Genomic DNA, 27,478 nt, shown 5'->3' on the forward strand with positions numbered 1-27,478 from the left:
GAGTAGCTTGGATGAATAAGGTGCCCAGAGTAAACTGCCTGCTACTCAGGCCCAGTAGCTAAGATATGCATAGTATTAGTATATTTGGATTGAAAACACTCTGAAGTTTCTAAAACAGTTTGAATGATGTCTGTGAGTATAACAGTACTCAAATGGCAGGCAAAAACCTGAGAAGAAATCCAACCAGGACGTGGGAAATCTGAGGTTTGTAGGTTTTCAACTCATTGCCTATCGAAGATACAGTGGGATATTGGTGATATTGCACTTCCTAAGGCTTCCACTAGATGTCAACAGTCTTTAGAACCTTGTTTGATGCTTCTATTGTGAAGGAGGGCGGAATGAGGGCTCTTTGAGTCAGTGGTCTGGCAGAGTGCCACGACCTTACCATGCGCATTCACGTGATAGTTAGCTTGAGTTCCATTGCATTTCTACAGACAAAGGAATTTTCCGGTTGGAACATTATTGAAGATGTATGTTAAAAACATCCTAAAGATTGATTCTATACATCGTTTGACATGTTTCTACGGACTGTAACGGAACTTTTTTACTTTTTGTCTGCTCCTAGTGATCGCGCGTCATGAATTTGAATTAGTGTACTAAATGCACAAACAAAAAGGAGTTATTTGGACATAAATGATGGACATTATTGAACAAAAACATTTATTGTGGAACTGGGATTCCTGGGAGTACATTCTGATGAAGATCATCAAACGTAAGTGAATATTTATAATGCTATTTCTGACTTCTGTTGACTACACAATATGGCAGATGTCTGGGGTTTTTTGGTCTGAGCGCCGTACTCAGATTATAGCAAGGCGTGCTTTTTCCATAAAGTTTTTCCGAAATCTGACACAGAGGTTGCATTAAGGAGAAGTGTATCTATAATTCCGTGCATAATAGTTGTATCTTTTATCAATGTTTATTATGATTATTTCTGTAAATTGATGTGGCTCTCTGCAAAATCATCGGATGTTTTGGAACTACTGAACGTAACGCGCCAATGTAAACTGAGATTTTTGGATATAAATATGAACTTTATCGAACAAAACATACATGTATTGTGTAACATGAAGTCCTATGAGTGTCATCTGATGAAGATCATCAAAGGTTAGTGATTAATTTATCTCTATTTCTGCTTTTTGTGACTCCTCTCTTTAGCTGGAAAAATGGCTGTGTTTTTCTGTGACTGTGACATAATTTCTCTCTGACCTAACATAATTGTTTGGTTTGCTTTCGCTGTAAAGCCTTTTTGAAATAGGACACTGTGGTGGGATTAACAAGAAGTGTATCTTTAAGATGGTGTAAAATACTTGTATGTTTGAGGATTTATTATTTATTATGGGATTTCTGTTGTTTTGAATTTGACGCCCTGCACATTCACTGGCTGTTGTCATATCGATCCCGTTAGCAGGATCTCAGAAAATTACGTGTTAAGTAAAAATAATAATTAAAGAGCAGCAGTAAAATAACATTAGCATGACTATATACATGGGGTACAGGTACAGAGTCAATGTGCAGGGGCACCGGTTAGTCGAGGTAATATGTACATGTACTGTAGGTAGAGGTAAAGTGACTATGCCTGAATAAAAATTGAGTAGCAGCAGCGTAAAAGAGTGGGTGGGGGGTGGGGGGCAACACAAACAGTCTGGGTAGCCATTTGATTAGCTGTTCAGAAGTCTTATGGCTTGGGGGTAGAAGCTGTTGGACTTAGACTTGGCGCTCCGGTACCACTTGCTGCTGTGCAGTAGCAGAGGGAACAGTCTATGACTAGGGTGGCTGGAGTCTTTGACAATTTTTAGGGCCTTCCACTGACATCGTCTGGTAAAGAGGTCCTGGATGGCAGGAAGCTTGGCCCCAGTACTGGGCCGTACGCACGACCATCTGTAGTGCCTTGCGGTCGGAGGCAGAGCAGTTGACATACCAGGCAGTGATGCAACCCGTCAGGATGGTCTCGATGATGCAGCTGTAGAACCTTTTGAGGATCGGAGGACCCAAGCCAAATCTTTTCAGTCTCCTAAGGGGGAATAGGCTTTGTCATGCCCTCTTCATGACGGTCTTGGTGTGCTTGGACCATGATAGTATGTTGGTGATATGTACACCAAGGAACTTGAAGCTCTCAACCTGCTCCACTACAGCCCCGTCAATGAGAATGGGGGTGTGCTCGGTCCTCCTTTTCCTGTAGTCCACAATCATCTCCTTTGTCATCATCACATTGAGGGACCGGTTGCTCTCCTGGCATCACATGGCCAGGTCTAGGCTGTCTCATCGCTGTCGGTGATCAGGCCTACCACTTGTGTCGTCGGCAAACTTAATGATGGTGTTAAAGTCATTCCTGGGTAAACAGGGAGAACAGGAGGGGACTGAGCACCTACCCCCTGAGGGGCCACCATGTTGAGGATCAATGTGGCAGATGTGTTGTTACCTACCCTTACCACCTGGGGGCGGCCCATCAGGAAGTCAGGGTCCTTAGTGCCCTCAAAGCGCATCACTAAGCTATGGTGCTGAACACTGAGCAGTAGTAAATGAATAGCACTCTCACATAGGTGTTCCTTTTGTCCAGGTGGAAAGGGAAGTGTGGAGTGCAATAGAGATTGCATCATCTGTGGATCTGTTGGGGTGGTATACAAATTAGAGTGGGTCTAGGGTTTCTGGGATAATGGTTTTGATGTGAGCCATGACCAGCCTTTCAAAGCACTTCAAGGATACAGACGTGAGTGCTACAGGTCAGTGAAGGCACTTGCCAGTTGGTCAGCGCATGCTCGGAGTACATGTCCTGGTAATGCATCTGGCCCTGCTGCCTTTTGAATGTTGACCTGTTTAAATGTCTTACTCACATCGGCTATGGAGAGCGTGATCACACAGTCGTACAGCTGATGCTCTGATGCATGCGTCAGTGTTCCTTGCCTCGAAGTGACCATAAAATCATTTAACTTGACTGGTAGGCTCGTGTCACTGGGCAGCTCACGGCTGTGCTTCCCTTTGTAGTCTGAAATAGTTTTGAAGCCCTGCCACAATAGTACGATTCTATCTTAGTCCTATATTGATGCTTTGCCTGTTTGATTGTTCGTCGCAGGGCATAGCGGGATTTCTTATAACCGTCCGGGTTAGAGTCCAGTTACTTGAAAGCTGCAGCTCTACCCTTAGCGCATTGCGGATGTTGTCTGTAATCCATGGCTTCTGGTTGGGGTAAGTAAGTATGGTCACTGTGGGGACGATGTCATCAATGCACTTATTGATGAAGCCAGTGACTGATGTGGTGCACTCCTCAATGCCATCGGAAGAATGCTGGAACATGTTCCAGTCTGTGCTAGCAAAACAGTCCTGTAGCATCGGAGTCATCTGACCACTACCGTATTGATCGAGTCACTGGTGTGTCCTGCTTTAGTGTTTGCTTGTAAGCAGGAGGATATAATTATGGTCAGATTTGCCAAATGGAGGGTGATCTTTGTACAGATCTCTGTGTGTGGAGTAAAGGTGGTCTAGAGTTCTCTTTTCCTCTGGTTGCACATTTAACATGCTGGTAGAACGGATTTAAGTTTCCCTGCATTAATTATCGGTGTCCTTTTCCCTGCATTAAAAGGACAATATACCATTGTTTTTAGAAAGACCATTTGGAAAATGTATTTTTATTGAGTGAATGTATATATTGGTTGTCTTAATTTTGATAAGATATGAAATTGTAAAGAATTGAAGGTTATTTGTTGATGTACAATTTTGGAAATACACAAAAAACTTAATGTAAATGAAAATAATTATTATTTGAAGGCCACAAGAAGACAGTTGATTAGTTTATTGGGGTAGGGGTTGTTTCAAGGTCAATGGTCACTCGAAGGTCACTTACCCGTAGCGGTGGCGGACCACATCTCGGCTCAGTCGCTCCGCCAGGTAGGCCCCAATCCTGTCCAACTTCTCCGGGGCTGAAACCGCGTAGAAGGTGAGCTTCTCCATGTCTGACTTGGACAGGCCATCCTGAAAGAGTAGTACACAAGGGGTTACAGTAGCACCAAACGTAAGAACATTGTCAGAAACTGAGGTAAAAGGAGAAGTATTGTTGTTTTTGTTATATGGGCATAATGAACATGATGCACTTGTTCAGTCCCCCTCATGGATTTCAAAGGAATGGAAAAGTGTAAGATATAGGGTGGAAAATCCCTCTATCTTAAGTTTACAGCAATTGAAATCCATGAGCGGAGTGAACAAATCAGGAAGAAGAGTGGAGAATCGGAATTCAGCGCTGTAGTAATACCATAAAGGTGGGTGGGGGCAAGTCATTTTCAGTAAAGGCAGTTCGAAAAGCAGATTCTGCCATTTTTTAAATAATTCTAGCCCAATCAGCACTTGAACTGGATAGGGAATTGAAAATGACCTTTCAATTCATGAGAAATGTCCAATTCAACAACACTGAAAATGCCCATAAATTCAAATTCAAATTGTAATTCACATACAGTACCAGTGAAATGTTTGGACACACCTACTCATTCAAGGGTTTCTCTTTAATTGTACTATTTACTACATTGAGGAATAATAGTGAAGACATCAAAAGTCATGCAGTAAGCAAAAAAGTCATGCAGTAAGCAAAAAAGTGTACATTATTTTTTATTTTTTTAAATGTAGATTTTTCAAAGTTGCCACCCTTTGCCTTGACAGCTTTGCACACTCTTGGCATTCTCTCAACCAGCTTCACCTGGAATGCTTTTCCAACAGTTTTGAATGAGTTCCCACATATGCTGAGCACTTGTTGGCTGCTATTCCTTCACTCTGCGGTCCAACTCATCCCAAATCATCTCAATTGGGTTGAGGTTGGGTGATTGTGGGGGCCAGGTCATCTGATGCAGCACTCCATCACTCTCCTTATTGGTCAAATAGCCCTTAAGCAGCCTGGAGGTGTGTTGGGTCATTGTCCTGTTGAAAAACAAATGATAGTCCCACTAAGTGCAAACCAGATTGGATGGCGTATCGCTGCAGAATGCTGTGGTAGCCATGCTGGTTAAGTTTGCCTTGAATACTAAATGTATCACAGACTGTCACCAGTAAAGCATCCCCACACAATCACACCTCTCACAAAGACACGGCAGTTGGAACCAAAAATGTCCAATTTGGGTTTATCAGCCCAAAGGACACATTTCCACTGGTCTAATGTCCATTGCTCGTGTTTCTTGGACCAAGCAAGTCTCTTCTTATTATTGGTGTCCTTTAGTAGTGGTTTCTTTGCAGCAATTCGACCATGAAGGCCTGATTCATGCAGTCTCTTCTGAACAGTTGATGTTGAGATGTGTCTGTTACTTGAAATTTGTGAAGCATTTATTTGGGCTGAACATATCCTCTGCAGCAGAGAGAACTCTGGATCTTCCTTTCCTGTGGCGGTCCTCATGAGAGCCAGTTTCATCATAGCGCTTGATGGTTTTTGCGACTGCACTTGAAGAAACTTTCAAAGTTGTTGAAATTTTCCAGATTGACTGACCTTCATGTCTTAAAGTAATGATAGGCTGTCATTTATCTTTGATTATTTGAGCTGTTCTTGCCATAATATGGACTTGGTCTTTTACCAAAACAAGGCTATCTTCTGTATACCAACACAACTGATTGGCTCAAACGCATTAAGAAAAGAAATTCCACCAATGAACTTGAACACTTGATAATTGAAATGCATTTCAGGTGACAAACCGTTAAGGGATTTTTTTATCAATAATGACTAATTATGTATACATTTCAATCAGGACTGACTAATCAGAATACTATTATGTTACTGTATAGATATATGCATTTTCTTTTTATCCTAGTACTGAATATAATGTGTGTAAATATAATCAAGAATTAGAACAATGACTGTCTGTTCCTTGGTAGAAATGAATTAACTTATCGTCAGACTGGCTAGAATGCTTATCTACACAGGAAGACCTTGGCTCATAAATGATATTAAATTGGTGTGGGACGATGTGGGAAGGCTTGAGATACTGCCTTTGTACCAGGGTGAAGAAGAGACGGGACAGTTCGAAAACTAATGACGTCATTTTCAGTTTATAACCTGTGGTAAAATGTTTCATGTTCAGTACTCTCGAGAATAAACGCTAATGATTTATTTTGAGACTGGTCTCTGTCCATTTTATGCAAATAAGAGTCTTACAAATTCTTAGAAGTGGGCAGAGTGTTTAATTTAATTGGGTATTAAAACATGTAGGAATTTAATTCCAGTAACACAAACCTCATGAAGCTGGTTGAGAGAATGCCAAAAGAGTGCAAAGCTGTCCTCAAGGTAAGGGTGGCTACTTTGAAGAATCTCAAAAATAAAGTGTTTAAATTAACACTTTTTTGGTTACTACATGATTTCATATGTGTTATTTCATAATTTTGATGTCTTCACTATTATTATACAATGTAGAAAATAATACAAATAAAGAAAAACCCTGGAATGAGTAGGTGTGTCCAAACTTATAACTGGTACTGTACGTCAACCCGATGTGTGGGCGGTGGAAGTTATGGAGTGTTGTCCTTGAATTTAAATCATATAGCAGTTAGGGTCAGATGGGGGACGGGAGAGAAAGAGTGTTTGAGAGTTGAGGTATTAATCAAGGTTCAGAGGTAAATCACAGAGGTTAAGACATCGTTAGACGCTGTCACGCGCTGGAACATGCGTGTTCAGATGGATGTCTGTCTGATGTAGAGGGAGGGTGTTCATTAAACTTGTGATCTCCTGACACTCTGGATGCATCCCAAAGAACACCCTATTCCCAATATAGTGCACTTCTTTTGGCAAGGGTCGCAGAGGGCTCTGCTCAAAAGTAGTGCACTATAAAGGGAATAGAGTACCATTTGGGATGCAAGCTTTATGGCAAATCATATTCACTGTTCCCTTGCTTTCTCCCTATCAGTATGTTTTCTCCATCCCACACATACTGTGTGTGTGTGTGTGTGTGTGTGTGTGTGTGTGTGTGTTCGCATGACATGATGTCCTCCAAGCCCATTACAATGATAACACGCAATATTAAATAAAAATACATAATAAATCAAGTATTACATTATACTACACATACAATATTGGACAATGGACACTAATGTACACTATGCATAGGGTTGCAAAACTACAGATCATTTACCAAAGTTACTGTAAATGTCCTTTTTGTAATAAAAGTATGGCAATCTACGGAAACTTTGGTCATTTATACTTGATTTAAAACATTTACATAAAATATAAATTTTTTCCTCAATCTGTATATCCGTGTCCATATTTACATGACTTTCTATCTGATAGACCATACGGTTCAAGAGAAAATAGCCTAATTAATTTTTAAAAGCATCTAATCAACAATTATATAATTTGCTATCAACTCTGCAACCCTTCCAACTATTGCCTTTAAGAACTGTCACCAGTTTGGCCCCAAAACATTTACAACAAAGACATAATAAATTAAATCAAAGTGTGTAAAACAAGGATATTCCACACCGAAACCCTCAAATTAAAAACACCAGTGGTATTCATATAGTTTTTTGGTTATTTGTATTACAGCTTTGGCATTCTTCATATTAAAACATCTTGTTATTTTTCATATATTTTACATGTTATGAATGTTACCTAAAATCCTTTAAAGTTCCCAACAATATGGTAGTTTACTAGTCAATTTTGACATTTACCAGTAACATGCTCTCCCTTTGCAACCCTAACTATGCACATACTTCACTATATAGTAATGGAATATGGTCCATTACATTTTAACTGGGTCAATTCCTGAAATTAATTGATATTCAACTAATTGACTGGGAATTCCCTTCATGAAATGACTGAGCTCATGTGGAATTGACCCCAACCCTGTGTTAGATTCTAGCCTGAAATATACTTATTAATAGTACCACACTAGAATGTATTGATTACTTTACATGTATAAGGAATGATTATGTTGGGGTCAATGAAGGGTGAATAGGAACTGGGTGTATGGAAAGTTACTGAGTGAGACAAGGGGAAGTGCAGAAAGTTCATATTATGTCCCATGTTTCCAAGGAGGGAGGTGAAGGGCAATAGTTAGTGTCATAGAGTGATAAATGATGCTGACTCATCTAAGCAATAGGCGTCACTATCACTGGTCCTAGGTTGGTAACTGTTCTATGAGCAATAGAGAAAGTTAGTTGGTTATTGGTCTCCATGATAGTGGTGTAAATCAGTTCCTAATAAACGACAAGTAAAGATTACATCCTGTGTCCTCCAATTACATGTTAGTCTTTTCAAGATACTGCAGTTAGTCTCTGATAAGGCAGGCCAGCTGCGGAACCAGGGAGGAGCGAGGAATTCGGCTCGAGGTCAAGTCAACAGATGAAGTGAAAAGAAACCCCTGGGACGGGGGCCAGATGGGCCCAATGCAACAATCCTCCTACTACAGTTCTATCTCAAAAACATTCACTTCCACACCCACGAAGGTTCTAGCATCAGGCAGGGTCATGACTACACCAGTGAAAGGAACCAATTAAGTTCCTGCCTAGCAACAGAGATGCATTGGCCGTCTAGATGTGCAAGGAGTTGACCCCGCCTAGTTGGAGGTAATAAATATATGTTGTTGTGTCATCATGCTTCGTCTTTGCAGCTGTTTGACCCAGTGGGTGAATAAACTTGGTTTGAGCTTTTTTTTGTCGTCCGTTTGAGTTTTTACTCTGTATGTTCAGAACTTGGTTGGAATATTGAACTATTACTATAGTGAATTGAAAAGAGAGAGGAATAGCACAATAAAGTGAAACCATTTTGGTTATGAAGTACATATGTATATGAAGTACATATGTATAACATCATTTATGAGTTGCATGCACAGCTTGGCTTAAATGCCCATATCATACATTGACACGGTCAAATAAAATGTTACCACGTCAGCTAACTCTCATGCATTTTTCTTTCCATTGTGGAAAATTATTTGCCCGGCTACTCATCCACATCGTTCCGGCAAACTGACCTTTCTTTTTCACGATGAGTCTGGATTTGCCTCCCTCTCCGATGATTTCTAGAGCACATTCTGACCATTCTGATTGGTCCCAGAAAGCAATAGGTTGGGCAGGAGAGCCGGCCTACATGATGACGTTATCAACTCTGATACTCTGATTGGTGCTTGCCTACGGAGCTGTGAGGGGAACGGCACCTCAGTACCTCCAGGCTCTGATCAGGCCCTACACCCAAACAAGGGCACTGCGTTCATCCACCTCTGGCCTGCTCGCCTCCCTACCACTGAGGAAGTACAGTTCCCGCTCAGCCCAGTCAAAACTGTTCGCTGCTCTGGCCCCCCCAATGGTGGAACAAACTCCCTCACGACGCCAGGACAGCGGAGTCAATCACCACCTTCCGGAGACACCTGAAACCCCACCTCTTTAAGGAATACCTAGGATAGGATAAAGTAATCCCTCTCACCCCCTTAAAAGATTTAGATGCACTACTGTTCCACTGGATGTCATAAGGTGAATGCACCAATTTGTAAGTCGCTCTGGATAAGAGCGTCTGCTAAATGACTTAAATGTACTATCCAATTACTGATGCATTTGTTTTGTATAACACACCTCCTTTTAAAGTCACAAAAATGACTTCTAGGATGGCAGTTTCAGACCGACTGTACGTAACAACAGAGAAACTAAATTCCGGGTGAGTCATCAGGCAAGAAGATGAACAGGCTCTACTTAAAGACTATAAATACCTACTATAGTGTTTTATAATTGCACATAGAAAGTGTATCTGATACATCTACAACAGAGAGACTTCGTTGTATGTCCTACACATTTTACACAAGGGGGAGAAACCAAAAAAAAAAGACTGTCCCCGGAGTAATGTCGCCAGAGTATTTCTCCAGCACCTGCTCTGAGTGATAATTCACATGACAATGTCGTGACCATTTGAGCATTCCGACTCCCCCTGAACCTGTTTGCGTACACTAAAGGCCCTTGAGATTGAGACAGACACAGTGTGAGAGAGAACGAAAAGAGACTCCCTTGTGTATGTGATTCTGCATACTACACACACACACACACACACACACTTTGCTTTTTTTCATTAAAAACAGGGTTAAGGACTCAAACAGCCGTTAATAAGTTGTCGTGTCAAGTAAAGTTATTAAAAGTGATATCACACAAATAGATTTGTCAAACCATAACGGTTACGTGCCGCTTTACGGCAGGCCAATTATGGGTCATGTCTGAAATAACACCCTATTCCCTACATAGTGCACTACTTTTGACCAAAAATGGTGTTTGAACTTGAGGCAAATTTCTCATCATAACAGCGACACAGGGTCTCTAAAGCAAGCTAAGCACTGGGGTAACAATGGGCTTGGATGCATGCACTACCACACAATCCTATTTGTGTTATCAAGTTGGTTGTAGTGACAGCTATTTAGTAAATAGCTTGTTATCGCTATGATACTGTTAGGAGTGCAATGGTTAAGACTAGATGTGTTAATATTAGTCTGTCAGCTGATGATGACCATTGTTCATCAAGACAGTTTAGGGCTGTAGGCAATTTTTTTAAATCATGAGATTTAATTATGATAATGAGATGGTGTTTGCCATTTACGCATCATAGGCAAATTTAGATTTTGAAAGATGGTTGGAAACTAAAAGGAAATCCTTTGAATAAGTCAAATGAGCTTTGAGGTCACACACTCCATGACTACAAAATTCCATGACTACAAAATTATAACCTACGCTTCCCGAAATGTTTGTTTGGCAGTCGTGTATGCTACTTTGAGGGCATTTCCACTCAGTCTAGGGAAAAACTACAGGAAAGGATTGACATTTTAAACAAATGTCTATAACACATCTTTAGTTATAGACATTGAAAGTAATGTCATTAAAATGTCTTGTCAAATGCATCTTGTAACAGAGGTAAAATACTCACTTTGGGGTCCTCTGGGAAGATGTTATCAACCAGGCGTTTGTACCTGGGTCTCAGGGGTCCACAGCAGCCACACACACCTGGAACACAAAACATACTAATTTTAAAAAACACACAACAGGTGATAACACAACAATAAAACATAAATTATGATTATCATCTGATCCCAACATTGCATCAATAAATACCATATCACTACTCTATAAATTACCACGCATCATTAATATGGTTAATTCAATTTTGCCTTGACTGTTTATCTACAGCGACTGTCCCTACACGCTGAATCTTGACCTTAAAAGCAGGAAAGCTACAAAATAGAATGGAATAGGGTAACAATTTTAATTAAGGCAAATTAGTATTAACATCACTCAGTTGAATAATCAGCATTAACCAATAACTCAGAGTGACAGGCGACAAAGTGTGTGCGCGAGCGTGTGCAAGAAAGAAAAAAAAGAGATTGAATGCATTTGTGCACATGTATGCATGTTTGCTCACGCCCAAGTGTGTGTGTGTGTGTGTGTGTTCAATTCACATTCATGGCCAGTACGAGGCCATTGTCCATCTTCAGAGAAACGTCAGAGCTAGGGTGTTTTACAGATCTCAGGATGCAGTGGACCAAAGCAAAGGTAAAATAACAAGTCAGTCCTGTGACAAGAGATCAATGTGGAGAGGTGTTTCGCATTAAGAACAGAGCCCAACACTATGGCCACATTTTATAGAACGGCTTCAGGAAAGAAACAATAAGAAACACAGCGCAGCGGTCTAAGGCACAGCATCGCAGAGCTAGAGGCGTCACTACAGACCCGGGTTCCATCTCAGGCTGTGTCGCGGCCAGCCACGACTGGAAGACCCCTGAGGCGGAGCACAATTGGCCCAGCATCATCCGGGTTAGGGGAGGGTTTGGCCGGCTGGAATGTCCTTGTTCCATCGCGTTCTAGCGACTCCTTGTGGCAGCCAGGCACATGCACGCTGACTTCGGTCACCAGTTGTACTGTGTTTCTGCCGACACATTGGTGCAACTGGCTTCTGCGTTAAGCAAGCAGTGTGTCAAGAAGCATTGCTGCTCAGCGGGGTCATGTTTCAGAGGACGCATAGCTCTCGACCTTCGCCTTTCCTGAGTCTGTAAGGAGTTGCAGCGATGGGACAAGACTAAACTACCAATTACATAATCATTGGGGACAATAAATAAATAAATAAAGGGGTAAAAAGTAACAAAAAATAATTAAATAAAAAGTTCAACCATAGAATTTTACTTTACACACAAAAAAATGAACAGTAACACTTTCTATAATAAAGGGCAACAACGCAAAAAAACGACTTATTTGGTTGAAAATGTCCTATGTATCGTCGATATTAGAAACATTCATTCCAGTGCCAAAATTTACAAAAAAAAGTGTAAGTAGCATTATTTTGGTGATAGTCAGTGAGTAGATTCCAAAACGGAGTTTTGTAACTAATGTCGTCACAGTGCCTACAGAAAGTATTCATACCCCTAGATATATTCCACATTGTTGTGTTACAGCCTGAATTCAAAACCGATTAAATTGGGGGAGGGGGGGGGTTCTCACCCATCTAGACACACACACACACACAATAAACCATAAGTGAAAACATGTTTTAAGAAACTTTAGCAAATTTATTGGAAATGCTATACAGAAATATCTAATTTACATAAGTATTTACACACCAGAGTGGAAGCACCTTCGGCAGCGATTACAGCTGTGAGTTGAAGAGCTTTGTGCAACATTTGCCCATTATAATTTTCAAAATTCTTCAAGCTCTGTCAAATTGGTTGTTGATCATTGCTAGACAACCATTTTCAAGTAGGTTTAAGTCAAAACTGCAACTTGGCCACTCAGGAACATTCACCGTCATTCAAGGTAAGCAACTGCAATGTAGATTTGGCCTTGTGTTTAAGGTAATTGTCCTGCTGAAAGGTGAACTCCTCTCTCAGTGTCTGCTGGAATTCAGACAACCACTAGGATTTTGCCTGTGATTAGCTCTATTGTTTCTTTTTATCCCCCACAAAAAACCTAGTCCTTGCCGATGACAAGCATACCCAAAACATGATGCAGCCACCACTAAGCTTGAAAATATGTAGAGTGGTACTCAGTAATGTGTTGTATTTGCCCCAAACATAACACTGTATTCAGGACAAAAAGTTCATTGCATGCATGTATGTTTTGGAATATTTTTATTCTGTACAGTATTTTGGAGTACCTACAGTGTTGTTGATCCATCCTCAGTTCTCTCTTATCACAACCATTAAACTCTAACTGTTTAGAGTGGTTAAGTTTTGGATTACAATCATGCTGATTTGCCCACCAACACGGGAATGTAATGAACTGATTGCACTCTATCCAGTCGTGGCAGCAGAATCTCCAGACAGCAGGACAGACCCTCCCATTATGACTTGGTGTCTTGTTTACATAAGACAACACGTCACCATGACATGTTGAAAGAACAATTGACCCCTAAGCCCTTCATGGAGTGACCACTTCCTGATTTTCTTGATTGTGATCATGCAAGTCTGCCAATATTTTGGGAAAAATTTGCATTGAGACAATGCGCACTTACATCCCAACTGCCAGCTGTCAATACTCCAAAATTCAAAACCCATTAGCGAGCATCCTGTGTCCTGCTGCAACCTGTTTTGTAACTTGACTCGCTATGAAACACTGATAGACACACCGACACTCAGGTAGTAGATAGTGAAAAAGTTGTAAAGCAAAAAAATGGTACAGAAGGACACACTCTGCTACTCGTCTGTGACTTCGCTAATGTGGCCTGGTAGCTACTAGTACGAACTACCTTCATTGACAAACACAGAGATGGAAGTATCTAGTGATTTTGGGCACAAATAAAGCACAAGCTACACACTGTGTAACAGCTTGCTGAAGATTAAATTGTACACATGTTCTAAGAAATCCATCCTGATCACAGTCGGCAGCTGCTAACTCGATATGGTCTGCAGTAACACATCCACATCGAACCAAACCCCCAAGACTCCATTTGAATGTTTTTATGAGCAGCAGAAAAACAAATGTGTAATCAGTGAAAACAAATAAGGTTTGAAAACAAATAAGGAACTGGCTGAAATGAGAAAATGTTGTCCCATTACAAAACTAGACCCATAGAGATATCCAATAATAAACTAACTTTACCACAGTCAGTGTGTGTTCAGAGAGAGATAATTTACAAACTAAATGCCACATGTTAATGGACATTACTAGAACTCAAAACCCAACCCCCAAATATGCCCAGGAAAAAACTGATCAAAACCCATGGAATACCACAGGCTCTCCTGGCTGAAGCCCATGCCTGAGAGATACAGTATAAGCATTCTGTTCCACAAAGACTAGTCCACAACCCATTAATGACCTAATATCAGCCTATTGTATTGGGGTTTAAAAAAGGATAGGTGATGACATTTGTTTGCAAGAAAGTAACATCTAAGCAATGAAGCTATGAATAAGACCGTAGCCTAGAGAGTAACTGGAGAAGAATGCAATTGTTGAATTTACAGTTGAAGACAGAAGTTTACATACACTTAGGTTGGAGTCATTAAAACTTGTTTTTCAACCACTCCACGAAGTTCTTGTTAAACAAACTGCCATTTTTGCAAGTCGGTTAGGAAATCTAAAGTGTGCATGACACAAGTAATTTCTCCAACAATTGTTTACATACATGAACTCACTATCACAACTCAGGTGGGACAGAAGTTTACATACACTAAGTTGACTGTGCCTTTAAACAGTTTGGAAAATTCCAACAAACGGATGTCATGGCTTTAGAAGCTTCTGATAGGCTAATTGACATTTCAGTCAATTGGGGGTGTACCTGTGGATGTATTTTAAGGCCTAACTTCAAATTCAGTGCTTCTTCACTTGACATCATCAGAAAATCTAAAGACATCAGCCAAGACCTCAGAAAATAATTGTAGACCTCCAAAAGTCTGGAACTTGCTCCCAGGGTTGAACCAAACACCTGAAGGTACCACGTTCATCTGTACAAACAATAGTACGCAAGTATAAACACCATGGGACCACGCAGCCATCATACCGCTCAGGAAGGAGACGCCTTCTGTCTCTGAGAGATGAACGTACTTTGGTGTGAAAAGTGCAAATCAATCCCAGAACAATAGCGAAGGACCTTGTGACGATGCTGGAGGAAACAGGTACAAAAGTATCTATATCCACAGTAAACTGAGTCCTATATCGACATAACCTGAAAGGCCGCTCAGCAAGGAAGAAGCCTCTGCTCCAAAACTGCCATAAAAAAGCCAGACTACGGTTTGCAACTGCACATGGGGACAAAGATTGTACTTTTTGGAGAAATGTCCTCTGGTCTGATGAAACAAAAATAGAACGGTTTGGCCATAATGACCATCGTTATGTTTGGAGGAAAAAGGGGAACGCTTGCAAGCCGAAGAACACCATCCCAACCATGAAGCACGGGGGTGGCAGCATCATGTTGTGGGGATGCTTTGCTGCAGGAGGGACTGGTGCACTTCACAAAATAGATGGCATCATGAGAAGGAAAATTATGTGGCTATATTGAAGCAGCATCTCAAGACATCAGTTATAGTTCTAAGTTATAGCTTGGTTGCAAATGGGTCTTCCAATTGGACAATACACCCAAGCAAACTTCCAAAGTTGTGGCAAAATGGCTTAAGGACAACAAAGTCGAGGTATTGGAGTGGCAATCACAAAGCCAATCACTCAATCCTATAGAAAATTTGTGGGAAGAATTGAAAAAGTGTGTGCGAGCAAGGAGGCCTATAAACCGGACTCAGTTACACCAGCTCTGTCAGGAGGAATTGGCCAAAATTCACCCAACTTATTGTGGGAAACTTGTGGAAGGCTACCTGAAACTTTGACCCAAGTTAAACAATTTAAAGGCAATGCTACCAAATACTAATTGAGTGTATGTAAACTTCTGACCCACTGGGAATGTGATGAAAGAAATAAAAGCTGAAATAAATTCTCTCTACTATTATTGACATTTCACATTGTTAAAATACAGTGGTGATCCTAACTGACCTAAGACAGGGAATTTTTTACTAGGATTAAATATCAGGAATTGTGAGAAAGTGAGTTTAAATGTATTTGGCTAAGGTGTATGTAAACTTCAGACTTCAACTGTATATAGATATCCTAAACTAAATTGTTTTGATAACTTTCAAATGTAGCAACAGAACAACAATTTACATAATACCATAGAGGCAGTGTTCTATCAATATAACAATGTCCACCTTTCATTGTCATTCCCAGCTGTTACACATACTGTGCCTATCTACATTTTGTCTGGTGGTAATGGGGCTACCATATCTGCATGTGTGGTGTCCCGTATACAACAGGATACATATGGTTTCTCCCTCCCCATATTTACTAATACCATTCAATTCAATAATAAAAAAAGACAACACAAGTAAAAGTTGTGTCCAGTAAAAGTTTAATGTCGAGTGCCAGGTCTCTCTCCATTTAGAGACTTCAATATCAAGCCTGTCTGTCTGTCTGTCTGTCTGTCTGTCAGTCAGGACTTCATCACATCATCTTGCAAATCTCCATGTGCTGGCTCTATAAATGTTTCCATGAACACATACACACAGTCACTGTTCTACTAACAATGGCAGTTAGGATAGGATACAACTGTCCCAACTCTAGTCTCCCTATCAAATGAATGAGGCTGAAATATGGCAAAAGCATGTCCAGTCCATCTGTAGAAATAATAAGCAGAGTTCGTCAGTGACACATGGAATGAAAATGGTGTTGCTATTACTGGACATCTGTGCTATACAGTATTATTAGTAATCACGTTCTTGTGGATGTGTTGAGTGCCATGTCTCTCTGCATCTCTGAACACATGCACACAGTCACGGTTCTATTACCAATGGCAGTTATGGCTAGGTGATATCTGACACAAACATACAGTGCCTTCGGAAAGTATTCAGACCCTTTGACTTTTTTCACATTTTGTTAAGTTCTTATTCTAAAACTGATTCAATTGTAGTTTTTTTCCTCATCAATCTACACACAATATCCCATAATGACAAAGCAAAAAAAGGTTTTCAGAAATGTTTGCTAATTCATAAAATAAAAAACTGATACTTCAGAATTTAGACCCTTTACTCAGTACTTTGTTGAAGCACCTTTAGCAGTGATTACAGCATTGAGTCTTCTTGGGCATGTCGCTACAAGCTTGTCACACCTGTATTTGGGGAGTTTCTCCCATTCTTCTCTGCAGATCCTCTCAAGCTCTGTCAGGTTGGACAGGGAGCGTTGCAGCACAGCTATTTTCAGGTACCTCCAGAGATGTTTGATCGGGTTCAAGTCCGCGCTCTGGCTGGGCCACTCAAGGACATTCAGAGAGTTGTCCCAAAGCCGCTCCTGCGTTGTGTTTTTTGCCTTCATCCTGACGAGTCTCCCAGTCCCTGCCGCTGAAAAACATCCCCGCAGCATGATGCTGCCACCACCATGCTTCACCGTAGGGATGGTGCTAGGTTTCCTCCAGACGTGATGCTTGGCATTCAGGCCAAATAGTTCAATCTTGGTTTCTGACCAGAGAATCCTGTTTGTCATGGTCTGAGAGTCTTTAGGTGCCTTTTGGCAAACTCCAAGCGGGCTGTCACGTGCCTTTTACTGAGAAGTGGCTTCCGTCTGGCCACTCTACCATAAAGGCCTGATTGTTGGATCGTTGTCCTTCTGGAAGGAAGAACTCCAGAGCTCTGTCAGAGTGACCATCGGGTTCTTGGTCACCACTCTGACCAAGTACCTTGTCTCCCAACTGCTCTAGGAAGAGTCTTGGTGGTTCCAAACTTCATCATTCTTAAAATGGAAGGAGGCCACTGTATTCTTGGGGACCTTCAATGCTGCAGACATTTTTTAGTACCCTTCCCCAGATTTGTGCCTCGACACAATCCCATCTTGGAGCTCTACGGACAATTCCTTCGACCTCATGGCTTGGTTTTTGGTCAGACATTCTTGCTCATCTGTGGGACCTTATATAGACAGGTGTGTGCCTTTCTAAAGCATGTCCAATCAATTTGAATGTACCACCTGAGCTCAATTTCAAGTCTCATAGCAAAAGGTCTGAATACTTATGTTTTTTTTTTATACATTTGTATGAACCTGTTTTTATGTTGTCATTATGGGGTATTGTGTGTAGATTACTGAGGCATTATTTTTATATAATCAATTTCAGAATAAGAGTCAAGGGGTCCGAATACTTTCCGAAGGCACTGCATACCATGTTGAATTTTGAACAGGTCCGACTAAACCTACCTAATTATGTTCTCCCTATCGACAACCTGGAGGCGAGCAGGCAAGAGGTGAGGCTGGAGGTGAGGTCTTTGACAGAGGCCGAATTGATGGGCAAAGTAGCATAGATGTGCTCCTGGCTCATCGAAGATACTGCTCGGTCAGATACACACCACTGATTACATTATCAATGGTGGTTATGATTAGCCTGGTGGAACCAACCTGGTCGGTGCATTCACCTTCCTATTTCACTTCAGATATGATAAAATATGAAATAGAATGCAGTGAGGGCATGTTTGGATGATGCTGAAGGGGTTCCCCTTTCTGGTCTTCTCTGTGGTGCATGTTTTGCTGTAAACTGGACATCTCTCGAACAACTGCAGCAGGCAATCTTATGAGGTGGTGTTGACTGTGAGGACCTGTGACAGGGTGATATATAGACAGCCAAGTGGTAAATGCCATTTTCTTCTAAAGAAAGGAGAAGCTTTTTTATGATGCGCTTCACAACCAAAAGGACTCTACTAGCTGCATCTGCTTTGCTGGGGAATTAGCCTACTAATTTAGAATATGACTTTTCACATAACATACACTACCTGTCGTAGTCGAAGCCGTTTGTCATCATGGCAGTAACTCGGGTCACTATCAAAGGCGTCGAGGGAGAGTCTGGCAACAACGGAGGTGGTGTCACAAGGGTAATTGTGTCGCATGACACTTAGTCAGAGGTCTTGCCTGACAAGCTGTGAAATGGCAGGTGAACAGTGAATTAAATTATTGTTGGAGGTCACTAAACCATTGCAATCACATTGCTGGATATGTTATGATACCCACCGTGGTTTCTTCTGGTAGGTCCCGGCATCCGTTCATGACCAGGGGATCAGTCTGGCACCCAACTATGCACTTTGTCTAACAGAAAAACAGAGTCAACGACTGTCATCAACCCTCAATTATAGACATAGTTTGAGAAATAACGTTACCTTGTTTGGATGCTAAATCTATGCTTAACAGATGTAGGCTGACTGGCTCGAGATTGAATTAGATTCAGGCCGGTGACGCCATTATACTATGAAACCAGCTATGACAAGTTTTGCTATGGCCCTGGGATGGCTTGAGTTTGTTGCTGCTAGTTAGTACATTGTTGTAGTCAGACACGAGTTAGCTAGTACCACCATAGCTGCATCCAATATGTATTTGTTCCCTGGATATGAGGTTGCACCTCAGAGGCTAATGTGACTGTTTCGTATTAATACACAAAAATGTAGGGCTCTATTCAATCTGTAAAGATGAAGCATTACATTTTCCACGATATAAATGTAAAAGGTCATTTCTGAATTGAGAAGCGTTTACCGTGAAGGCAGTCTCAGCTAGATCGGAAACGTTGCTTTCTCATTTAAATCACGCTGTAAAGCTGAACTTCCAAGATACGGATTGAATAGAGCCCTTAGTGGCATGGAAATGGGATAACACATAATTCATAGGAAACTGCCATATTATGATGTAGTCAAATTCATTACAGAGATGGCAATTTTGCCATTACTGTTACTAGCAAGTTTGTAAAAAAAAATAGCTAGCAATGCTAAAATAGGTCAAATACGGTGGTCCCCTCAAACTTAAGTTAGCTGGCTAAAGTTATACTGCATCTAAAGTCAATCTGGCGACATCACAATCATAAAAAAAGGTTTTCTTGTTTTGTAATATTTTTGTGTTTCAAAGCAAAATCGGCGTTGTACCGAGTTAGTTACCTAACTGGCTAACATTAGCCTATCGTTAGCCTAGATCGTTAGGGTAGCTAGCTAGCTAACATCACTCATCACTATCATCACTTGCATAGCTGACAATGATTATCAAAATCTACAGACGCACAACCAGCAATTCGTGATCTAGCTACCTGTATACTCACCACCACTGGGGACCAACGAACTCCAACCAACTTCCGCATGATAGGTTCCATCGGCAGGGCATGCAAACCAGTTGGCTGTGCATCCTGCTGGTAGCATGCATTGCATGGTCAATCCGTACAGGGATACTCAGTTTAAAATGGCAGGGATCCATTGAAAGTATTGGGGGCGATGAAACAACAGAGCCCCACTTAATGAACAGAACGATGCGGGCTGAGGGGCGATTTGCATGTGGAGTTTGGCAAAAGGGGGCATGATTTGTTAACATTGTAATCCAAACCCAACCTTAATTTACTCGATGTGACACACTAAGGTTCCAAACTCCATTTTAGACAAGACTGACTTTATTACTCAAATTATCCTAATTACACTTTGTAGTCAATTCTTAAACTAGAATAAATGTTTCGGACTCATATTGATGCTACATTGGCCATTTTCAAAGGGGATTAGTTGATTTATAGGGGCAGTCGCTCTGTAATGACAAACGTTTTAATTATCTGAGTACTAAAGTGGGTACTCTAAAAAGATGGCGGATGAGACAGATTACGCACCAGTAAAGTAAAGAGACAGAAAACGCAGTGGAGAAGAAAAAAAATGGATCATTACTGCTAACAGGTCTTTGACAAAACCACTCTTCAAAGCTCAAACAAACTTCTGCAAAAGCATTTCCCAGCTGCCCCTTCCCTGACACTTCTAGCGCAGAGGCGCTTTCTGGTATACAATACATTCTCATCATACAGGTAAAGCGAGGTCACTTTAACACCTAAGCAAAGTTTTCTTCCTGGCACAAGGGAGCTTGACAGATCCCCAGGGCTCAAGAGTCATAAACTTCATTAATGCAGTGTATCAAAAGCCAGTCAGCAGGCAACCTTTCCAGGCCCAGCCTGTAAGATGGTCATTATGGAGCTGGCAATTACCTGCCACATTAAAGCACAGAGGAAAGCAGGGAGCCTGTGAATGTGTGTTAGTTAGTTAGCTTAATGGACGACTCAGCCCATAGGCTACGTCCCAAATGGCACCCTAATCCCTATGAAGTGCACTACTTTTGACCAGGGACCTATGGTAGGGACACAAGGAATAGGGTGCCATGTGGGAAGCCATACGCCTCACAGTGCCAGCTTTGAGTGAAACTGCGAAGGACTGGGGGATTAAAATAACCTTTGTTTATCCAGAAGGCATTCCAAGAAGCAATTCTTGTCTTTCTTTATAATGGCTCTTTCAATAACAACCAGGTCAGGGAACAGTTGGTAGGAACACAAGGTAACCCACCTTCGCAAGACGTTCATGGCAACATTATAATAATGATTTGACAGATGTTATGAATAGTAAAGACAAGAGATGTTATGACTGATACATACAGTATACAACATATCAATGACAGCTATAACATGCTTATGAGAAGTCTTACAATGTATTAAAACTTACTTCATCATAATGCATTATACCTGCAGGCTTCAAGTAAAGTACATTTTTTCATGCTGTGGATGATTTGTTTGTTAATGATAATTGAGTGTTATTGTGTTGGTTTGGTTAAGGGGCTTGAGTTTTTCCATATACAATACTAGTCAAAAGTTTGAAAACCTATTCATTCAAGGGTTTTTCTTTATTTTTACTATTTTCTACATTGAAGAATCTCAAATATAAAATACATATTTTTTGGTTGCTACATGATTACATGTGTGTTATTTCATGGTGTTGAGGTCTTCACTATTATTCTACAAAGTAGCCACCCTTTGCCTTGATGACAGCTTTGCACACTCTTGGCATTCTCTCAACCAGCTTAACGAGGTAGTCACCTGGAATGCATTTCAATTAACAGGTGTGCCTTGCTAAAAGTTCATTTGTGGAATTTCTTTCCTTCTTAATGCATTTGAGACAATCAGTTGTGTTGTGACAAGGTAGGGGTGGTATACACAGAGTCCATATTTATTTTTTAAATTTAACCTTAATTTAACTAGGCAAGTCAGTTAACCTCTCTTGGGTAGGGGGCAGTATTTTCACCTCCGGATGAAAAGTGTGCCCAAAGTAAACTGCCTGTTACTCAGGGCCAAAAGCTAGGATATGCATATAATTGGTAGATTTGGATAGAAAACACTAACGTTTATAAAACTGTTACAATAATTTATGTGAGTATAACAGAACTGATATGGCAGGCAAAACACCGAGGACAAACCATCCAGGGAAAAAATAAAATTGAGATCACAGGATTTTCCATTTGTTTTCTATGGGATAGCCTTATTATTAGAAACCTGGTTACAGTTCCCATGGCTTCCACTAGATGTCTTTAGAAATTGTTCAATGTTTTTCTTTTGAGAAATGAAGAAGTAGTGCTATTCATTGTAAGTGTCACTCCAGGTCTACTGTTTTGATGCGTGTGAACTGGAGCGCGCTTCACGTTGTTTTTATCCGGTATTGGAAACAGTTTATTCCGTCTTAAATTGTATCGATTATTTACGTTTTAGGGAACCTGAGGATTAGGAACGTTGTTTGATATGTTTGGACCAAGTTTACAGGTAACTTATTAGATACTTTGTAGGCATGTTGGGCGAGTTGAAACCGGTGTATTTCTGAATCAAACTTGCCTAATAAAATTAAAATTTTTGGGACATAATGAAGAACATTATCGAACAAAAGGACCATTTGTGATGTTTCTGGGAGTGTAAACAGAAGAAGATCTTCAAAAGGTAAGGCATGAATTATATCGCAATGTCTGACTTTTGTGGCGCACCTGCCTGGTTGAAATATGATTGTCATGTGTTTGTATGCGGGGCGCTGTCCTCAGATAATCGCATGGTTTGCTTTTGCCGTAAAGCATGTTTGAAATCTGACACGGCGGCTGGATTAACAAGAAGTTAAGCTTTATTTTGATGTATAACATATATTTTCAAGAATGTTAAATATTTGAATTTTGTATTTTTGAATTACGCGCTCTGCAATTTCACCGGATGTTGGCCAGGTGGGACGCTACCGTACCACCTGCCCATAAGAAGTTAAGAACAAATTCTTATTTACAATGACGGCCTACCGGGGAACAGTGGGTTAACTGCCTTGTTCAGGGCAGAACAACAGATTTTTTCCTTGTCAGCTCAGGGATTCGATGCAGAAACCTTTTGGTTACTGCTCTAACCACTAGAATACCTGCCGCCCTTATGGCAAGAACAGCTCAAATAAGCAGAGAGAAACATCAGTCCTTCATTACATGAAGGTCTGTCAATCAGGAAAATTTCAAGAACTTTGAAAGGTTCAAGTGCAGTTGCAAAAACCATCAAGAGCTATGATGAAACTGGCTCTCATGATGACTGCCACAGGAAAGGAAGACCCAGAGTTACCTCTGCTGCAGAGGACAAATTAGAAAGTTAAATACATCTCAGATTGCATCCCAAATAAATGCTTCAGAGTTCAAGTAACAGACACATCAAGGAGTGTGTGAGAATCAGGCCTTCATGGACAAATTGCTGAAAAGAAACCACTACTAACGGACACCAAGAAGAAGAGACTTGCTTGGGCCAAGAAACATGACCAATGGACATTAGACCGGTGGAAATCTGTCCTTTGGCCTGATGAGTCCAAAAGTGCGTTTTTTGGTTCCAACCACCTCTTCTTTGTGAGACGCAGAGTAGGTGAATGGATGATCTCCACATGTGTGGTTCCCATCGTGAAGCATTGAGGTGGTGGTGTGATGGTGCTTTGCTAGTGACATGATGTGATTTATTTAGGATTCAAGGCACACTTAACCAGCATGGCTACCACAGCATTCTGTAACGATACGCCATCCCATCTGGTTTGCGGTTAGTGGGACTATCATTTGTTTTTCAACAGGACAATGACCCAACACACCTCCAGGTTGTTTAAGGGCTATTTGACCAAGAAGGAGAGTGATGGCGTGCTGCATCAGATGACCTGGCCTCCACAATCACCCAACCTCAACCCAATTGGGTGGTTTTGGATGAGTTGGACCGCAGCCAACAAGTGCTCAGCATATGTGTGAAGTAGAGGTCGACCGATTTCAATTTTTCAACGCCGATACAGATTATTGGAGGACCAAAAAAAGCCGATACCGATTAAAACCGGCAGATTAAAAATAAAAAATACATTTTTTAAAATGTATTTGTAATAATTACAACAATACTGAATGAACACTTATTTTAACTTAATATAAACATATAATACATCAATAAAATCAATTTAGCCTCAATTAGATAATGAAACATGTTCAATTTGGTTTAAATAATGCAAAAACAAAGTGTTGGAGAAGAATGTAAAAGTGCAATATGTGCTATTTAAGAAAGCTAACGTTTCAGTTCCTTGCTCAGAACATATGAAAGCTGGTGGTTCCTTTTAACATGAGTCTTCAATATTCCCAGGTAAAAAGTTTTAGGTTGTAGTTATTATAGGACTATTTCCCTCTATACCATTTGTATTTCATTAACCTTATACTATTGGATGATCTTATAGGCACTTTAGTATTGCCAGTGTAACAGTATAGCTTCCGTCCCTCTCCTCGCTCCTCCCTGGGCTCGAACCAGCAACACAACGACAACAGCCACCACATCGAAGCAGCGGTACCAATGCAGAGCAAGGGAAACAACCACCAAGGCTCAGAGCGAGTGAAGTTTGAAACGCTGTTAGCGCGCGCTAACTAGCCAGCAATTTCACTTCGGTCACACCAGCCTCATCTCGGGAGTTGATAGGTTTGAAGTCATATACAGCGCAATGCTTGACGCACAACGAAGAGCTTGCTGGCAAAACGCACAAAAGTGCTGTTTGAATGAATTTTTACGCGCCTGCTTCTGCCTACCACCGCTCAGTCAGATACTTAAATACTTGTATGCTCAGTCAGATTATATGCAACACAGAACACGCTAGATAATATCTAGTAATATCATCAACCATGTTTAGTTAACTAGTGATTATGATTGTTTGTATTTTATAAGATAAGTTTAATGCTAGCTAGCAACTTATCTTGGCTTACTGCATTTGCGTAACAGGCAGTCTCCTTGTGGAGTGCAACGAGAGAGAGGCAGGTCGTTATTGCGTTGGTCTAGTTAACCTCTCTGTGCACCGAACCCGTTAGCGGGATTAAATTTGACAACATACGGCGATCGCTACATAAATAGTCATATTAAACATTCATGAAAATACAAGTGTCTCACATGGTTCGAAAGCCTAGCATCTTGCTAATCCAACTGCGTTGTCAGATTTTTTAAAATTATTTATTGCGAAAGAATACGCTGCGATTATCTGAGCACAGACCCCCATATCAAACTACTTATTCAACCAGCACTTGCGTAACAAAATCACAGATTGCATTGAAATAAATCGTTTACCTTTGAAGATCTTGCTCTGGTTGCAATCCCAAGGCTCGTTGTTACACAATGAATGGTATTTTGTTCGGTTAAATCCATTTTTTATAGCCTAACACAAAACATTTTGTGAACGCTTATCTTGTTGAATTTTGTGTCATTACATTTTTGACGTAACATCCAACGTAAAATAGACAGACTTTCCCTGACTTTATCCAGTCATGTTTGGTTACCTTGCAATCAACGGTTTGTTTGTAACACAACCAAACCTGATGGGTCATTTTGCGGAACGTATGGACCCAGAAAAACCGGTTGGAAGACAACAAGTGACGAGCCCATTGTGCACCAATTATATGACCACTGTCTCGTTGATTGACGGTCTTTTAACCCAATGACCACTGATAGTCTTGAAATCTAGCTGGGTAGATAGCCAATGAGCAGAGGTAAACGGCAATATCCCATGATTCTTTGTTGTAAGACAAACCTTTCCATTGAACGCTGGCGTAAGGACCGTTCTTTCGCCATTGCCAATTCAACCGTGAAGGTGCAAAGCTTATTACGCACAGCAGTATTTCGGTGACTTGCATCTTCAGCTGTTTATTTATCCAACATCATGGCATATAAGTCAATGAAAGCTAATTCTAAGACTAGATATACGAATGTAGAAACCATTTTAGAGGAAATTCATCGTGAAAGTGAGACAGGTCTGCTTTTTGAAGACTCCATTTTGAAGACTCTGAAACAGGCATATTTTTTGAACGGAGAGGACATTGTTTTGGACTGGTAAGTTGCTCTCATGCTAATGCCGTTGTTTGAAATTAATATAAAGTATTATTTGTGATTGTTTTTACATTTTTTATTTGCAATATATAAAGATGTAATGAAATGGGTAAAGCACACGATAGCTAGTCATTGAGTGAGGGTCTGTTTGTTTGTATGAGAACGACCATAGCCTGTCTGTGTCTGTGTGTGTGTCTGTGTGTATATATATATATACATATATATATATAAAATGGTATTGTGTAGAATGCAAACCCATACATCTCAACACAGCCAGCATGCTTCCTCCAATCAGTCTACATTGACATTGGAGGGAGCGTCAAGGAGCTTGCTGGCTACAGCACCACTGCACCAAGCCCTGTCCCTTCTGCTCCTGCCACAAGTGTTCATCTGCCCAAATATATTTGTGCAGGCATGGATGTGCCTAAGGGCCAAAAGAGCACAGCATGGAGGCGTTGCTGTGTTGTTTGCAAGATGAAGTTTCCCATCACATGCACCACATGCTCAGTGACCCTCTGCTTTACATCAGAAAGAGACTGCTATGGCATCTGGCATCAGCAGCAGAATATTGTCTAGAGTTTTGGCAAAGTTGGTGGGGTTATATGGCAAAGTGGGTGGGGGCTAGGGTCAGTATGTTATGTTGTGTGAATTTAAGTCTGCTCTCTCTTTCTCTCGGAGGACCTGAGCCCTTGGACCATGCTTCAGGACTACCTGCCATGATGACTCCTTGCTGTCCCCAGTCCACCCGGCCTTGCTGCTGTTCCAGTTTCAACTGTTCTGCCTGCGGCTATGGAACCCTAAACTGTTCATTTTTACTCTTGAGGTGCTGTCCTGTTGCACCCTCTACAACCACTGTGATCTCCTTCCGGCACAGCCAGAAGAGGACTGGCCACCCCTCATAGCCTGGTTCCTCTCTAGGTTTCTTCCTAGGTTGCTGCCTTTCTAGGGAGTTTTTCCTAGCCACCGTGCATTGCTTGCTGTTTGGGGTTTTAGGCTGGGGCTATATAAATAGATTTGATTTGATAGAGGACTGAGGGTCTTCCAAATATTGAAAGTGTGTAAATAGTCACCCATGTTATTTTGTAATTTTTATCAATCTTTTTTTTCCCCCCCAATTTCTTTTTTTTTCCCATTTATTTTTCAAAAAAAAAAATTGGGGGGGGGTGTTTTGGTATTTTGTATATAGTTATTTGTTTCAAAATGTATACCTTCACCAATTTGGCCACTTGGGTACATTTGGGCTACTTGTGTGGGACACCTGGGTGACTTCATGATAAATGTCATGTAGCACACTCTTTTTGGACATTTTGGAAGTTCTGAAACTTTGCACAAGTACTGTTGCCCTCTTATATTTTTCACTGAAATTGTCCCTGTCATCCTATCTGAATG

At 40.9% G+C, this 27,478-nt stretch overlaps 1 protein-coding gene and 1 long non-coding RNA gene across 4 annotated transcripts in view; both read right to left on the reverse strand.

The window, feature by feature from the left end:
- Window positions 1–27,478, reverse strand: part of efr3a (EFR3 homolog A (S. cerevisiae)) — a 252,918-nt gene that overhangs the window by 178,791 nt on the left and 46,649 nt on the right. For both annotated transcript variants that reach the window (XM_029641973.2, XM_029641974.2), the window contains exons 3-4: window positions 10,856–10,932; window positions 3,842–3,969 (exon numbers count right to left, since the gene is read on the reverse strand). In XM_029641973.2, coding sequence (XP_029497833.1) covers window positions 3,842–3,969; window positions 10,856–10,932 — 205 coding nt within the window. The remainder of the gene's footprint in view (window positions 1–3,841; window positions 3,970–10,855; window positions 10,933–27,478) is intronic.
- LOC115114050 (uncharacterized) lies at window positions 16,290–24,145 on the reverse strand. 2 transcript variants are annotated; one of them, XR_003861185.2, is made up of 4 exons: window positions 20,009–24,145; window positions 18,940–19,014; window positions 18,705–18,848; window positions 16,290–18,530 (listed from the first exon to the last, which is right to left on the reverse strand). It is a non-coding gene; the product is annotated as an uncharacterized LOC115114050 (long non-coding RNA). The 2 variants fall into 2 exon arrangements; XR_003861184.2 differs by lacking the exon at window positions 20,009–24,145 and having other exon boundaries at window positions 18,940–20,001.

This window comes from Oncorhynchus nerka, linkage group LG9b (assembly GCF_034236695.1).
Source record: "Oncorhynchus nerka isolate Pitt River linkage group LG9b, Oner_Uvic_2.0, whole genome shotgun sequence".
Taxonomy (NCBI): domain Eukaryota; kingdom Metazoa; phylum Chordata; class Actinopteri; order Salmoniformes; family Salmonidae; genus Oncorhynchus; species Oncorhynchus nerka.